Raw genomic sequence first — 17,497 nt, 5'->3', positions numbered from 1 at the left:
CCAGCCAGAGGGAGCTTCCGGAACCTTCTCCAGGGGCCGCAGGGCCTCCAGTGTGGCTGAGCAAGCACCACGTCCACCTCACCCCGTGGTCTGTGTGCCCTCAGCCCCTGCACCTGCTCCCCAGCTCCCCGGTCCCTCCGGGGGAGAGGCCTCCGCTGCCCCCGCGGGGGCTTTGGCTGTTCCCTGAGGCCGAGGCACCCAGGGCGGCTCCCCGAGGCCCAGCCCAGCCCACACCTCGAGCAGCCGCCCCCGCGGGCTGCCCCTCACATGCCTGCAAGAGGTCTCGCTGCCTGGTTTCCGTCTTTTGCCGAGACCCCCGAGCGGCCGCCCGTGGCACCTGGGCCGGGCGCAGACCCAGGACGGGAGCATCAGGGCCCCGGGCGTGGTGCCCGTGTTTCGGAGGCCGGTGCTGTTGTCCCAGAGCCGCGAGCGAGCCTGTGACCCATTGCTGCCTCCCGAGGGGCGTGGGGGGTGGAAGCCCCGGGGAGAAGCCGCCCGCCGATGGACAGTCCACTCGCGGGCTTCCACGCCACCGTTTACAAGCCAGAGCAAGGAAACAGCAAATGCAGCGTGTTTCAGAGTCACATTTGGGCAAAAACATTAGCGTCTGACGTCAGTGCAGGTGCGTCTGGCTGGAGATCAGCCCCCGAGGCCCTGAGATCACCCAGGGGTGATCCTGAGCTCGGCCCGCAGCCGGGGGCGGGGGGACCCCAGCAGGGACGGTGGGAGGCCACGAGGACGGGGCCGATGGACAGACGCAGGACGATGGACCCGGTCCCCTGTTCACAGGCACGTCCACAGCCCTGCCTGGCTCACAGCTGCCCCGGGGCATCAGACGGGAGCCTGGGACGCACTGTCCCGCCGAGTGCCGCTCGGGGCCGCAGGGGCAGCTGGTGGCAGCCTTCCTCCTCCTCCTCGTCCGTCGGGCCCCGGCCTGGCGTGAGACCCGGTGACTGTTGCACACCCCACGGGGCCTTGGCTCTGAGGATGAAGCCGCGTCCGCCTCCTTCCGCCGGGGCGCCCTGCCGTGGGCCTGCTCTGGGGGTGCCGGCTCCCCACGGGCTGCGGGTGACGGACCACCTCATGCCCCAGCCGGCCCCCCGCACAGGGCCCTCTCCTCAGTGTTCACAGAGGCTTTGGTGAAGCGGGGCTGAGGCCGGTGCCCAAGACCACGGTCACCCTCAGCGGCTCCTGACGCAGCTGCGGCCTCGCCTGTGCCCGGGACACCCCGGGGCACGCTGGTGGCTGGGCGGGTGCTCGGGGAGGGAGGGCCCTGCACGGGGCGGGAGGGGGAAGCCGGGAGGGTGGCTGGGAGGTCCCGGGGCCCTGGTGGGCGGCTGGCCAGCCTGAGGGCTCGGGAATGGGGGGCTTGGGAAGGTGGGCACGGGGGTCCGGGGAGACGGCCCTGGAGGACGGCGACCGTCGTGATGCTCAGGGCACCAGGCGACCGTCTCCACCTGCTGCGGTGAGCGGGTGCCGTCGCCGGCAGAGCACGTCGGGGGTGCCACACACAGTTGTTTTCAAAGAGAGCACGTTGACGACAGCGAGGAGGGGAGGGCCTGGCTTGCGCGGCCTGTCATCCTCTGGGACTGACGCGATCCACGCTGGGAAGGGCCCCGCGCCGGCCAGCCACGTGGCGCCTCCGTCCACTCCCCGCAGGTCGACGCCAGCCCACAGCTCCAGGCTACGGGGCATCCGCTGGGGTTTGGGGCTGCGCCCTGGCTGCGGCCACACTGCCGCTCCCTCTCCGTGCCTGTGTCTAAACCACCGTCTCCGTGTCCTCCGCTGTGTAGATGGCAGGAAACTCAGGCCGTACAGACGACGAGGGGAGAGCGCGTGCCCGAAGAGCGCGGGGTGCAGGAGGCAGCACGGGGCAGGAAGGCAGGGCCCTGTGCACCACATTCGGACCCCCCCCCCATCGAGTGTGCATGGCCACGACGCTGCTGCCGGGCGGGCAGGGACACTCAGGGTGCAGGAAATAAAGAATGTGCCCGAGGGCCGAGGAGGGCGCCCCAGCGAGGGCCGGACAGCGCGCAGTCTCCTGGAGGCCGAGGCTGGCTCCCACGACGTGGCCGGGATGACGGCAGGAGCTGACACGGGGAAGGCAGGGAGTCAGAACGGGCTCAGGGCGCGGCCAGGCCACACACAGGGCTGCAGGGTGGCTGACGGCTTCCTGCTCAAGCGCCCAGTCGTGTGCAAGTGCCAGAGCCAAAGAAGCCTGGGCTTAGATGTGAGGGGTAGCCGCGCACGCTCGTGCCGGGGGGGCGGGATCCTCGGGTCCCCCCAGGATGCACCCCCTGCATAATCCCCTCCCTGGAGAATGGAGGCCCGTGAATAGGCCGGGGTCGCTCCACAAGGATGTTACAGGACGTGACACAGACCCGGTCTCACCTGCAGACTCTGGAGAAGGAGCCACGGTGGCCTGGTGGCCCTGGGGCTCAGGATGGCCCCTGCCCACACCCAGCACGAGGGGGCAGGCCTCATCCCCGCCCCGTGGGATGAACTCACCCAGACACCACCTTGGGGACGTGGGAGCCCAGGCCCAGCGACGTCAGGCTTTTATCCCAAGCAATACTCATGCTCCATCTAACTGCGGTTACCGGGAGTCCTCCGGGAGCGGGCGCGTCTCAGGGACAAGGCCGTGCCCCCCGCAGGCAGGGAAGGGGCCTGTTCCCTCCTTCCCTCCGCTCTGACCCCCGGCCCCAGGTCCCACGCCTGCCTGTCCCTCTCTCAACCACGGCACCTGTTAGCGTGGCTCTCCGGGAATACGCCAATACCTGTTCTGTCTCCATCCTTGTAGAGGCGGCTTGTCTCGCCTTACAGATTGAAAATTCCTTCAGAGGCAACCATATGTCATTAATTTTTTTAAAATGATTTTATTGCATGTCTAGAACTACAGAAAGCCTCAAAACACTGCAGTTAGTTAGGTGACACCAGCGATTCTAAGCCGGGCTCGGTCTTCCCTAGTGGATGGAGACTGGGGTGCCCACCGGTCCCCACCCCGGGGGACAGGAGCCCCTTTGTTTGGGCTGAGTTGAGGCTGCCCACAGTTTCCCTCCGTAACTGCCTTAAAGTAGCTGTGGGCAGGAGCCAGAGGACGATGGGATCGGACTGCCTGGCCGCGGCCCCGGGCACCCTGCCCCTGGTCCCTGGGGCATGTCCCCATCTTACCGCATCCTCGGCCCTCGGAGGAACATCTCTGGATGGAGCCCGGGTCATCCTGCCCAGGAATAGAGCTCGTGAATATTTTTTTAAAAAGGCGCACTTTCTGTTATTTATTTATTTATTTATTTATTTATTTATTTATTTATCTATTTATTTTTAAAGATTTTATTTATTCATCTATGAGAGACACAGAGACAGAGGCAGAGACACAGGCAGGGGGAAAAGCAGGCTCCCTGCAGGGATCCCGATGTGGGACTCGATCCTGGGACCCCGGGGTCACGCCCTGGGCCTAAGGCAGGGGCTCCACCGTTGAGCCCCCTAGGCGTCCCTATTTTTATTAGTAAAGAGAGAAAGTGTCAATTTTAAAGAATCGGCAGGTTGTGCTGTGCTAAGTAACGCAGATGTTTATTAAAATAGAATCTACCGGGAATCCTTGCACGTGCCCAAAAGCAAGAGGTGAGGGGCTGTAAGCTGCGGGTTGGCATCTGCTCTCCTCCGGGCCCAGGGGCTCGTTCCCACCCAGGCCCCCGAGGAGCCTTCCTGAAGTGCACGTCACACAGGACCGTGGCTCCTGAGATAAGGCGCAGCTTCCTCTGTGTGCCCAGGACACTCCTCCAGCCCCGGCCGCACTCACCCCCTGGCAGCTCCTTCACGCCCAGCTCATGGACCTGACCTCTGCACCCCAGATAGCCCGTCCTGGACGTGCCCCCAGCCCTTCAGAGGCCTGATGAGTGTGCACACTCCAGGAGGGGGCTGCCCCGGAAATGCATCCCTGGGCTGGTGGAGGGGCCCCTTCCCTGTGGCCCCCGGCGCCCGGGCACGTCTCCACTCGGGAACAAAGGCCTCCCGGCCGACCGCAGGCTTCCTTCTCTGCCTCAGCCCAGATCCTGGGCTCTGGTGTCAGGGGCCTTGACTCCCCCACGACTCCTCTCACGCAGCCTGGAGCCTACGGCAGAGTCAATACTTGGTCAATGTTTTTAAGTGAATAAATTATTCTGTAAATGACTTAGACATTTCCTTGCTCTGTCAGCAGGGGCGGGGGTGGGCGGCTAGAAGCTGCGCGTCCCGCACTCAGCACCAGATCACGGTTTCTGATTCGTTCTCAACAACAACAAAAACCCCGGGGATTCTTGGAGTCTGGTTCTAGGGCTGAGGCAGGAGATACACACGTGAGGCCGGAGCACTTGGGGTTCCAGGAAATCAGGGAGCCCCCCCGGCCCCGACCCGCCCAGAGACGACGGGGTTGCCCAAGGCACACAGGTGCCAGGCAGAAAAGCTCAGTGGCCGACGCTGGAAGTATTGGAGCAAAAATATCCATGAGTCTGTAGTGATATGAGTACCTGATGGAATAAATAAGTAACCCTGGGGAAACGGGTGGCCATGTGGCTCGGAATCCCAGATAACCTGATTTGGGCACGTCCCCCTCGGGAGGTGGAGCACAGCCCCGAGAGTGGGCTGCACAAAGCGATGTCCCCCCAGGAGCACGGCCGGCAGTGGGGACAGAGGGTGAATTTGAGGAGGACAGAGCTGGTCAGTGCGTCCTCAGCCAGGTTGCTGGACCCGCACCGACAGCCGTAGTCATGGTGACCGTAAGTACCTGGAGGCGACATGATGACGGTGGTACCTGGCTCTGGGTTCTTCCCCCAGAACCCGGAACCCCAGTCTAATCATGAGCCAAGCTAAGCTGAGTCCAGCACAAGGGGCATCTTACGAACTTGACCAGCACCGTACGGTCAACACGACAGGGAAAGTCTGAGAAACTGCCCCAGCCCAGAGGGACCTGCAGACACGGGGCCCTGGCTGTCATGCGGTGGCCCGGGTGGGACCCCGGGGGGAGGAAACACTGAAGGAAGTCTTAAGTGTGGACTTTGGTTAACAGTAGCGTAGATGAATCTAGCGTCCATTCCAAGGTAAGGTGTTCACGGTGCAGGAAACTGGGCAGGACACGTGGTCAGCTCGTAATAGTCTCGTGACTTGTCCGTAGATCTAAAACTCCTGTAAAGTAAAAATAGTTGGTCTTAAAAAAAAAAAAAAAGACCCACCTAAGAAGGTTTAAATATTGATTAAAAATCACCTACAAAGGGATCCCTGGGTGGCGCAGCCGTTTGGCGCCTGCCTTTGGCCCGGGGCGTGATCCTGGAGACCCGGGATCGAATCCCACATCGGGCTCCCGGTGCATGGAGCCTGCTTCTCACTCTGCCTGTGTCTCTGCCTCTCTCTCTCTCTCTCTCTCTCTGTGACTATCATAAATAAATAAAAATTGAAAAAAAAAATCACCTTCAAATAAAAAAAAAATCACCTACAATTATGCTGAACTCAGACTGTGTGCAAGAAGCTGCCCCCGGTCACGGGCCGCGGCGTTATGAAAATTCTTGCAAACGTCCCTGCTTCCGAGACGTGGCATTCCGGAATGCCCCGGCTCCGCAGGTGTGACGCGTGGCCCTGGAAGAAATCCAGAAGAAGTAGTGTCGTGAGTGCAGAAATTAAATTTTCCAATGCTCTAAGTATTGATTTCCCAGAGAGTTTGAGGCGTGTAAGGCTTTCACACAAGCCGGGTCGCCGAGCCCACGGCCCCTTGATGCTGTTTTCCGCGGTTGATCATTTGAGCACGATGTCAGGCTCAGCGGTAGAGGCTAAAAGCAACTCTGTTGAATATCTTCCTTCAGGTGTCCGCGTTTTCTACCTGGGAGAAAGAATTACATAAAATCGTGTTTGATCCACGCTACCTCCTGCTAAACTCTGAGGAGCGGAAACAGGTAACGCGGTGGCGGGGCGTGGTGGCGGGCTCTGGACACGCGGCGCTAGCGTGATGTGAGCCGCGTGCCGGCGCGCAGCTGCCTGTCGTGTCCGACTTGTCGGACGGGCGGGTTTGCAGCCGGCGCGCTCCCTCGCTTGTGAGCTTGCCTGCGGCAGCGGTGACAGGTGCAAAGGAAGGTTACCCCCTACCTGTTCTTAGCAACCCAGCTGCTGGTGACCCCCTAGGACTGATAGCCCCATTCAGAGATGGAAATGCACACGCCGGGAACACTGAGCACGCCGCAGGGGGGTGGGTGTGAGGAAGACGTAAGGTCTTACCTAATAGCAATGAATGTGAACAGGGTCCGGGGAACGGTAGGAGCACACGTCAGGGAGGGAGGTTCTAGAAACAGGTCCCCAGAAAGGGCAGGAATGGGTGGGGAGGCAGCTGGCCTGGAGGACCGGTTAACCTGATGGGTCCACCCTGGCTTGTTGACAAAGTAGGTCGTGAAGCCCATACTCTTCCCAGATTCTGCAGACAGACAGACGGCCAGGCCGTGCCGACTGCCAAGGGAGGAGCTGAAGCCGTGATGTACAAGCTTGTGCAGCCCAGCAGGGACGTGGGTGGTCCCTGGGGCACAGCCCGAAGGGCCCGACGTCCACGTCTCTGGGTCCCGTTCCATTCCTGTCTCTGCCTCCCGCTGCCTTTTGAGGGTGACACGATGCACGTGGCCATCGAGAGCAACCACGGAGATCACAAGGCCCCAGAGCCACTTCAGCGATGGGCTCGGTCACCATGGCCTGCGAGGTGTCGCACAGCAGAGACTGGGAAAGCCTGGAGCCAGGAGGACAGAGGGGCTAGTTACTTCCCATTCCGTCCTGGCTTGAAATTCCTTCCAGAGCACACCGGGACGGTCAGCGAAGCGCGAACTAGTCAGGGCCTCAGGCCTGCGGACCCCCCCATGGCCCCGCCGATGCAGAGTGCCCGCCCCGGCCGGCGCAGGCTGGCGGTTGGGATGGTCCTGGATTGGCCACCTTAGGATGCAGACCTTGCATCTTTCAAGAATGTAGAATTAATGATCCTTTTGTTGCATTCCAGCTGAGTTGTATTTGTCAGAAAGAAACATTGGAAAATGTGTGAAATGGCTCCAAAGGGGGGAAAAATGTCACAACAGAGTCAGGTGAGGTTAGACTAGGACATAGAATCTGAAGGAAACTGCAGACGTTCATCGCGGGTCTCATGTCACCGTGGTGCTGCGTGTGGGAGACCGACCGGTCCGACGACTCAGCTCTGAAAACACGTGAGGAGCTTGCTCGTTTTTCTGCCGCGGTAAAGGTCGCGTGTGGCTCACGTCTGCTGACCGTCCGTCGCGCGTCTGTGGACCGTGCTTTCACCGACTCAGGTGGTCAGCGCCGTCCCCTCCGGTTCATGGGTGCTGTTAGAGGCCATTGGCCCCTTTGAAGGAAGCAGAGGAGGCAAGGCCCCCCTCACCCTTAAAGAAAAGGCCCGTCTCTGAGCAAGTGGAATGCACGGGCCCAGGTTGCTGTTGAGATGAACTGGTTTCTCCCGATCCGGGGGCGTCCTCCTGCTCAGGATTCAGGCTCGGGAGCTCTGAGGGGCTGTGGGTCCAGCCGTGGCCAGAGCAGCAGGTGCCGGACGGACGGGGCTGGGCCTCCAGCCCACGCCTGGACCTGGCCCTGCACACAGACCACACTGGAAGGTCAGCTCACGCCCCGAGTGCACTATTTGGGGGAACTCCTTCAAACACCCTTGGGGAGCCACCCCTCGGACACCTCGCGCCGGTGGCGCCAGATTGCAGCCTGCTTCCCCACAGGCCCGATGGGGGAGAGCGGGACGCCAGCCTCCCCAGCAGCCCACGCGCGCCGCGTCAGGGAGCCCTCCGATCAAGTGCCCGTGTTTGCAAGAGGAACCGCCTGCGACCCCAGGGAAGGTTGCAGCTCCTCTGGGCACCGGGGCTGGGGCTGTGCACGCGGGTGAAGGGAACAATATTCGGACCATCCGGAGCCCCAGCCCTGCTTACAGGTGCATTGATGGCAAGCATCAGGCTGGGAAGCTGCACCGGACCTGCCATCACGTGGCATTTCCAGGAGGAGGCTAAAGCTCCTGCTGGGCAAACGGCCCCCACGCCTCCCCCCGGGGTCTGCATGGAGAAGTGAGGAGCCCAAAAAGAGGGAAGGGGTCGGGCAACGCTCATCAGACCCGTTTCCACGGCAACAGAGTTTTCCCTTTACTAGGGCAGATCACGCCACGAGGCGGTAACAGCCAACGGTATCTCTTTTAAAAAGTCATGTCCCGCGTTGGACGGAACCAGGGTGATTTGCCAAAGAGGGAAGGAAAACCCCGCTACGTGAAAGTTCAGCAGCCTAACCGGGCGCGAGAGCCAAGGCGAGAGGACTGGGGTCGGATGGGCGAGCGGTGCAGGCATCAGAGGAGCGGGGCTCCCCGCAGCCTCCAGCCCCTCCGCCGGGCAGGGTTTCTTCCGTCCAGATTTAAAATTAATAGAGCAAAGCTCTGACTAATGATGGAACCACATGCTCTTATTTGGATAATAACCCTTCACGCACCTTTTTTTTTTTTTTACGAGTTTAAATCATAAGACAACTGGAGAGCTTGCACACCACGTGCCTCGGAGGTGAAATGAGCCGAGCCCGTCCTCGCTTCACTATATACGGACGCTCCCTCAGCTTAGGTCCTGCTCCTGGATGCTTCGGAATCTGCAGCCCTGTGAGGCTCCTGGAGCCGAGCGTCCTCCTGCAGTGGCTCCGGGCCGGGCCGCGGGGGACGCCCAGAGCCCTGAGGTCAGACTCTCGTGCCTGCCGCGGCCGCCGATCCGGCTGGTACAGAAGCGCTGTTTCTTGGCCTTCCAGGGTCACGTGTGCGGTGTTTATTGATCTTTTTATTTATGCTTGCGCACACGTTCGAATCATCGCTGATGTTTTCCTTCTTAACGCTCTTGAGGCTCCGATGACATTAGGAATGGAACAGCTGTCTCCACCTCCTTCAGGCTCTGGTGTATAAATGACAACTTTCTTTTTTTTTTAATTTTTATTTATTTATGATAGTCACAGAGAGAGAAAGAGAGAGAGGCAGAGACATAGGCAGAGGGAGAAGCAGGAAATGACAACTTTCTGATACTGGAACAATGAGCCGCCTCCATGCCGTCGGGGAAGGATCACTTCGTGGAGCTCCAGAGTCTCCGTGGCGTCGTGTGACTATGTTGGCTGCCAGTGTGCAAGAGATGCAGCCCTGGGGGCGTGACGCACCTGCCTGCCGAACCCTTTAGGCCAGGGAATGGGGTTTTCCTGTTGGGTTAGCTTTCCAGATCCACATCCTGTCAGACTGGGGTTAGTGCAGTGTCTGAGGGTCACGTCTCCCTGTGGGTGTGCTCACCTGGAGGCTCCGTGATGTCCCCAGGGGATGCTCGCCGTGTCCACATGAGCCCCCTGGTGACCAGACCCCCATCCTCACAAGTGGGGACTAGAGGGTGGGGAAACAGAGATGCCGGGTCGACCTTCTTTTCACGGAGGTAAAATCAGTTTTGGAGACTCCGATGCCAATTGTGTCACTATAGGAACAGACTAGAACAGATGAGATGATCTCACGTGTCGCTGGGACTACCGACAGCGACGTGGCCGTCGGCCAGACAGTGCATGACGGTAGGAGGTGCTCACGGTGCCCCAAAACCAGAACCACGGGGGCAGCGGGGCGTGGTGCCTGGACCGTCACGGGCTCCCACAGGCCCTGGGGGGGACCGTGAGGACCCGGACTTCGTTATGCAGGCGCCTGGCTCACGACGGTGAGCGTGCCTCCGAGGGAGGGCTGCGGCTGCAAGCCCGCCATGGGGAGGAGAGAGGCTTGACCACAGACTCTCTCGCGGTTCTTTTGTGTTGTGTTTGAAACCCAAGATTTCATTTCTGATGTGCAACCTTGTAATACTTGTGTGTGTGTGTGTGTGTCTTAAGATATTTGAACAGTTTGTCAAGACAAGGATAAAAGAGGAATACAAGGAAAAGAAAAGCAAACTGCTGCTAGCCAAAGAAGAATTCAAAAAACTTCTGGAGGAATCTAAAGTGTCACCCAGGTACGGAGACAGAAATGCCAGGCTCTCTCCAGGCTGGAAACAGGCCCGTGACTGTGAGAGGGCTTTTTACAGGTTGTCTCAGGTCAACCTCATCGCCTGACGTCCCCTAGATGCCCCATGCGAGAGCATGAGGACCTGCTGGAGGAGGAAGCTGCCTCCTCTGTGCTGGGGGCTGGGAGTGAGGGAGCCTCTGGCTCCACCCTGGGCTCTTAGCTTCTCCCATGGGTCACAGTCCCTCCTTCTGCCGCCTGGTTTTCCAGCGAGGCAGCCCTGAGTCCACGATCTAAATACCTAATCAGTAGGTCAGTGCGCAGAGAGGAGGTCTAACTTCTGAACTAGGGATCAGAGACTAAACATACAGAACACAAACAGCAGCAGTAAAATACCCTCCCCCCCTCCTCCGCTAGGTTCCAGACGCCTTCCCCCCCAAGCCGGCCGGGGGCAAAGAGAAGGTACCCACCCCGGGACCAATGGGCCAAGGGATCCTGCTGCCAAAACTCACCTAGAATAACCTGGCATCGCTCCCATGAAATACAATAAACTGATAGGAAAGTAGACGTTAGAGATTAGAAAGACACATGGATTTAACTCTTCTTAAAATTGGCTTTCACTGACTGATATTTAAAAAGTAATGAACATGTACTACTTTTAGAATTATAGAACTATAACTTTTATAAGCCAAAAAATGATTTCGGTTTAGTTTTATTTAGGGTTGGGATATTATGTCTAAATGGACGTTTATGCATTAGTATTAAAATACCATTTTAATAGTAATGCATAAATATGACATTATTTTTAGGATTTTATTTATTTATTTGAGAGAGAGAAAGAGAGAGAGCACAAGCGGGGGAGCGGCAGGCAGAGGGAGAAGCAGGCTTCCTGCTAAGCGGGGACCTTTATTAGATCATGACCTGAGCTGAAGGCAGACGCTTTCCCGACTGAGCCACCCAGGCAACCCAACTTTATTTTTAAAATAGATCTTAGTTGATGTTCGCTTTCTATGAAGACCTAGGCTCCCATATTTTGGTCGATAATTGTTTAGTTCTCCTGGTCGGTAACTGGGTGTCGGTAACACGGTCCTTATAAAACTGCAAGTATTTAAAGGGCAGATATTTTCTGAACAGGAGGAAATGTAGCATGAATTATCCCCACCACAAAATGCTAATCTAGAAAAGCAAGCGTGCACCCACACATTTGTAGATTGTGATTTTCTACCGTTAGAGATGAGAACACTGGCTTCTCTGTGTCCTCCACATGGCGACCCTAGGAGAGAGAAGTTGATGGGGAGCATCTTCCTCAGGGCGCAGCCCGACCTGCCCCTCCCCAGCCCTGCAGTGGGGGCAGGCACTGAGCCTTTCTGAGCTTTTGGCTTCATCTGTAGGCAGGACCTGCAGCAGACTCCTTGGGGGGTACAGGCAGGGAAACAAACATGGCGCCTGTCAGGTGGAAGGAGTTTGGTAAAAGATGCCCACCACCACCATCACCATCATCACCATCACTATCACCACCATCACCACCACTATCACCATCATTACCACCATCACCATCACCACCATCACCACCATCACCACCATCACTACCACTATCATCCCCATCATTACCACCATCATCACCACCATCACCATCATCACCACCATCACCACCATCACCACCATCACCACCATCACTACCACTATCATCACCATCATTACCACCATCATCACCACCATCACCATCATCACCACCATCACCACCATCACTACCATCACCACCATCACCATCATCACCACCACCACTATCATCACCATCATCACCACCATCATCACCATCAACACCACCATCACCACCATCACCACCATCACTACCATCACCACCATCACCACCATCACCACCATCATCACCATCATCACCACTATCATCACCATCACCACCATCACCACCATCACCACCATCATCACCACCACCACCATCACTACCATCACCACCATCATCACCAACACCACCATCACCACCATCATCACCACCATCACCACCATCACCACCACCATCATCACCATCACCACCATCATCACCACCATCACTACCATCGCCGTCATCATCACTGTCACCAACATCATCATCAAGAACACTTAGGTAATGTTCCCGGTCTGTCCATTGGTGAAATGTTGACAATAAGCCAACACACTTCCCCTCCTGTTATGAAGACAAAGGAGAAAATACTCAAAATGCACTGAGCGATTAGGAGAAAGATCACACACAAGGAAAATCAGTGACTATTGTGCATATGTACTTTTATGATTATTAAACTATTTTTTACGTCAAAATAGCTTATTCTGCAATAGTTTCAAGACTTTTACCAACTTCTTGAACTTTTCCTCCCACTGGTCCTTAGGCATCCTAGTAGAATGCGTGCAGTCCCAGTCTCTGCACACTGGACGGCCAGGAGAGCTAAACGCAGGCCATCTGAGCATCCCTAGAAGCAGCCTCCCAGGGCGTGGCACCTCTGGCATTACAGTGGGCTCAGACCCTGTCACCACAGCTACAGGGACAGTCAGAGCCAGCACCCCGCCCAGCCCCGCTCTCGGAGCCTTGGGTTGGGGCGAGGGGCCTCAGGGGACCTCCCTGTGGGCTGCCAGTCAGGCTGCAGGATGTGCACCCTGGGCTCCTCTGGCAGGCCACGTGGCTGCCTCCTTCACCTACAGGTGGGCTTTGTCCCCAGTGCCAGAGGAAGGATGGGCCTGCCGTGCCCCTGACTCGGGGCTCCCCGGGCCCGCTGCACAGTTCACCAGGGCCAGCAAAAGCCAGGCTGTCCCCTCGTGCATGGCTGTGGGGCCACAGGTTTGTCACTCTCTCTTTCTTTTCAGGGACACTTCTTTTCGGAAGTGCCCAGAGTAGGACTGTGTAGGCAGGACCTGTGCCCAGCGCCTAACTGGAAAATGCTTAGGCTGCTATCCACACAGTGAGGAAAGTAACAAGCCCCTGTGGTCCTCATCTTGGAAGGAAGGATGGAAGGAAGGCGGGGAGGGAGGGAGGGAGGGAGGGAGGAAGCAGGGCCTTAGCTCATCTGAGCTGCTTAAAGTACTGCAAACGAGGGGCCTTCGGCAACACATAATTAGTTCTCGCAGTTCCGGAGGCTGGAAGCCCAAGGTCAGGGCCCTGGTGGCGAGGGGTCTGGTGAGGCCCACCCAGACTCCCAGGCGGTCACCTTCCCCTCTGTGTCCCCACATGGGACAGGGCAGGGAGGCATCTCAGGTCCCTTGACAAGGGCACTAACCCCGTGTGGGAGCTCCACCCGCATCCCAAAGGCCCCACCTCCCCACCCGGAGCCTGGGGGTGAGGAGAGGCCAACCTGTGGTTCTGGGGGTCACAGGCCTTCAGTCGGCAGCAAGGAGGGCAGCAGGAAGAGGGGAGAGAGCACCGGAGAGGAGCACTTTCCCCCTGAGGAGCCTGTGAGTGGGGAGGAGCCCGGAGCCTGACAGGGAGGGAGTGGCTGACGAGGAGGAGGGAGGCTGGCGGCGACGGGATGAGCCTGTCGTCCATGCTCTTGTCCCGTGTAGAACAGCGGGGAGATCATATCACAGAATTACAAGAATTTCCCGTCCACGACGGGAGGTGAAGTTCTCTGCAAAGAGAGCTGGGGGGTAGGGAAATGCCCTGGACTGAGCCCTGGCCCCCTGATGCGGGCAGCCCGGGCCTGGAGCAGGGCAGCTTGGGGACCCCGTGCTAGCCAAGGTGCCCTTCGTCCCTGCGAGGAACGTTCCCTTCTTGCCCTGTGAGCTGCCCCCCCCCCCACTCTGTGGGACTCCCTGGCCCCGCAGCCCCGGGTCTTCTACACGCGGCCCCTGGGCCCCACACTCAGGACCTTCTGTGAAACCAAGCGGGTGCTTCCAGCCTCGGGGGGTGGGGGTGGCCGAGGAGGGGGCACCATGGGGCCTTACCGTGGCCGTGGCCGTGACGAAGGCTGTGAAGCGCCCCGGCCAAGGGCGAGTTGCCCCAAACAGGTCACAGCCATGCCCAGGAAGGAGTAGGCTTCGGGGCCATGCAGCAAGGGAGGGCCTGCCGTGCAGGGGGCGGGGGCCACCTCGGGGTGATGGGGGCCGAGGAGGCGGGCCCTGCTCACTCCCAGAGACCCTGCCATGTAGCAATAAGGGGGTGCAATGAGGTCAGGACCCCAACAGGCCCTGCGGAGACACCAGCATGGGGGCACGTGCGGCAGGCTGGGAGGCCACCGTGACAGCCCTTTGTCCATCACCTGCCCCGTGTCCTGCCCTGTCCCCCGACTTGCTCCAGGTCCTGCCCTGTTCCCCTGGCCTGTCGGGCTCCCGTTTCTGACCTACCCTGTGCCCTCTCCTCCTCTCCCTGAGGCTGGACAGCAGCTGGGCCTGAGAGAAGGCCCGTCCACGCCCTGCGGGGATGCGAGCCCGCGGCATTCAGGAAGCCTACGACCCACTCCCAGGGCAGAGGGGGCTCAGAAAAGCTCTTGTCTTTCAGGACCACGTTTAAGGAGTTTGCGGAGAAGTACGGCCGGGATCAGAGGTTTCGACTCGTTCAAAAAAAGAAGGACCAGGAGCACTTTTTCAACCAATTCATACTTATCCTTAAGAAACGGGACAAGGAAAACAGACTCAGGCTACGGAAAATGAGATGAGTGTGTAAGAAGGGCAATAAGACAGGTGCAGAGTGGAGGGGGCGCGGCGAGGGGTGCGGGCGTCCGCGTGGCCGCGAGCGGGGGCTGCGTGCAGGTCTCAGAGGATTACTGTTTCATATTGAAGCTCTCTTTTGTACGACGTTCCGAGTTTGATGCATTTCTAATTGCCATGGTAGGTCGCTCCCTTAATTGTTTTAATTATGCAAATTACTTGTAATATATACAAATTATAAATCCACTGCAGGTTTGTAACTAGGCAGAAACATCTATAACCATCTCCAGGCGTTTTCATGAGTTGAGCCAATTATCTGAAACTTTTCTGAAAACCTTCGTGCGTTCCGATTCTGAGCTCCTTACGCGAGTGTGCTAGGTCTCGGTCCCGTGTTCTGAGTAGTAGCAATAGGACATTCATCATCAATCATAGTGACAACTGTGAGCATCTCCACACGTGGACCCTGGACCCCCTGCAGGAGTCTGAGGGGATCGCCTGGTCCCCGAGGGGCGTCGGGCCCGGAGAGGGCAGCTGCACTGTCGGAGGTCCCTCTTAAAATGGAATTATTTTGTACAAAATCATCATATTAATATTTGCGTTATTTTTATTGTATGCCCAGAGTTTGCATGAGATTTTTCTCATCATCTTTGTATAAAAAGAATTTTAAATTTTTTTTAAATTAATAAATATTTTAAACCAGTGTGGTTTTGTGGGTAAGACTTCCGACGCGATCTTTGGCGGCATAGCTGTATTTCAACGAAGACGCTCTGTTTTGAAAGATTCATGCAGATGTTGGTATGAATACTCAGCATAAAGGCTGAGTAAGGACAAATAAAAATCTGGCTTTTCAACCTGGGTGGAACAATGTGGGGTGAAAACCCAGCTAATTTTTAATCGTGTTCTCTCAATTGTTGCATGTTTAGTGCGTGGCGTACGGGGCCTCTTTTCAGAGGCCCTGCACTCGTCCTGGTGCACAGACACCACCTCCTCACCTGCCCCGTCCTCCATCAGCTCCAGGAAGACACTTTCTTTCTTTTTTTTTTTCCTACAGTGAACATTTTATTTTTATTTTTAATTTTTTTTTATTGGAGTTCAATTTGCCAACATAGAGCATGACACCCAGTGCTCATCCTGCCAAGTGCCCCCCTCGTTGCCCGTCACCCAGTCACCCCAACCCCCTGCCCACTTCCCCTTCCACTACCCCTTGTTCGTTTCCCAGAGTTAGGGGTCGCTCATGGTTTGTCACCCTCACTGATATTTTCGCTCATTTTTCTCTCCTTCCCCTTTATTCCCTTTCACTATTTTTTATATTCCCCAAATGAATGAGACCATATAATGAGGAAGACACTTTCTGCCACATGTATTAGGGCGTAATTGGGCAAGGCCGGGTTCTCTCTTCTTCGGGGCACCAGTGTGGCTAGCTTAGCTTCTCTGCTGGTTCTGGGCTCAGACGCCATCGCCCAGGTCCAGGTGGGACCCCGTGGGGTTGAGCATCCAGGGCCTACACCGGCAGCCAATGCCTGGAGGGTCCAGACTGGAAGTACAAACAGACGCCTTGTCAGTTGGTCAGAGAATTAGTGGAAAGAATCACTCGATTTAATGGGGCATTGGGGTCATGAGATTAGGGAGCCCAGATCCTCGGGAGAACCTGCGAGTAGCAGCGGAGCAGCCGTTACCCTGGGGGCTCAGAGAGGCACCTACAGAGGTCGCCCACCCACCTACCCACCAGTGCAGAGACGGGGAGCTTGCTGGAGAAGGCACGGCCAAGGCCCCAGGAGCGCTGGGGAAGGCTCTCGTGGCGGCCACGCTGGATGCCCAATGCGCAGCAGCACCGCAGAGCTGCCGGGCTGAGGGAGGGTGCTGGCCGCGGGGGCTCCGCTCCGGGTGCCAGCAAAGACACGGAGCAGGGGCTTCTGGGGACTCTGGGATTTAGCACAAAGGCAGCGCCCTTCCGGCCATCTGTGCTGTCCACTCGAGAGCCAGCTGACTTGTCGCTTGCCCTGGCGGAGGCTGGCTGCCTGGCCACGAATGAGGAAGATCGCAGCCTGCGTTGCCAGCTGTGAGCTGTTACCGGGCCCACCCGGCATGAACGTGGACATGCACAGCAGCGTTTAGCGGACGACGGGGATGAAGGCGATAAGACTGGGCCTGAGCGATCCCTGAAGGCCGGTGTGGGCCCTTCCCTCGGTGCCTGCTCCCCTGGCTGGTGCCTCTCCCTGCGGCCCGCCGGGCTCCTCATCCTCCATCAGCTGGGGAGGGAAGGCGGAAGGCGTAGGACCAGAATCACGGTCGCACGTCCTTGCATGCTGGCCTCATCCCCGCCCCTCGCCGCGTTGGGGGGGCCCTGAGAGCAGGTGAAGGGAAGTCCTTCGTGGGGAGTGTTGAGTCTGTACCGAGGGACAGTTCTGTACACTTCCCTGGGAGAGGGATCTACACCGACACGTGGGCCAGGCTGGCCGCTGGTCGGGGGTTTAGAAGGCGCAAGATAGGGACACGGGCGATGAAGAGGTTGGGGGGCTGCGGGAGGCACGGGGCTGGGCTGGGAGTGTACACGCAGCAAGCACCTCGTACGAAGCTCCGACAGCCGAGTCACAAGATGAGCAACCCTGGGTACATCATCCTGCGTCTCCCTCACCTCCTGGTTCTTGCTCAGTGTCCAACACAGACCCCTCTCCAGGGTTGAGTCCGTGAAATCCTCTCATTGCTAACGGGGAGCGATTCCTCCTCACAAAAATGGATGTCTCCGAGGCAGACTCCCCTCCCCTCCCCTCCCCTTCTCTTCCCTCCCCTTCTCTTCCCTTCCCTTCCCTTCCCTTCCCTTCCCTTCCCTTCCCTCCCCTCCCCTCCCCTCCCCTCCCCTCCCCTTCTCTTCCC

The 17,497-nt window shown here is 58.1% G+C and overlaps 1 protein-coding gene across 1 annotated transcript in view; it reads left to right on the top strand.

The window, feature by feature from the left end:
• TCERG1L (transcription elongation regulator 1 like) overlaps positions 1-15,301 on the top strand; it is a 182,939-nt gene extending 167,638 nt beyond the window's left edge. Inside the window, exons 10-12 of the mRNA XM_055300294.1 lie at positions 5,832-5,921; positions 9,886-10,004; positions 14,475-15,301. Coding sequence (XP_055156269.1) covers positions 5,832-5,921; positions 9,886-10,004; positions 14,475-14,631 — 366 coding nt within the window. The 3' untranslated portion in view covers positions 14,632-15,301. The remainder of the gene's footprint in view (positions 1-5,831; positions 5,922-9,885; positions 10,005-14,474) is intronic.
• The last annotated feature ends 2,196 nt before the right edge of the window (positions 15,302-17,497 follow it).

Source organism: Nyctereutes procyonoides, unplaced genomic scaffold (assembly GCF_905146905.1).
Source record: "Nyctereutes procyonoides isolate TBG_1078 unplaced genomic scaffold, NYPRO_anot_genome, whole genome shotgun sequence".
Lineage (NCBI taxonomy): Eukaryota > Metazoa > Chordata > Mammalia > Carnivora > Canidae > Nyctereutes > Nyctereutes procyonoides.
The sequence above is the reverse complement of the archived record's forward strand: the minus strand, read 5'-3'. Positions and strand labels throughout refer to the sequence as shown.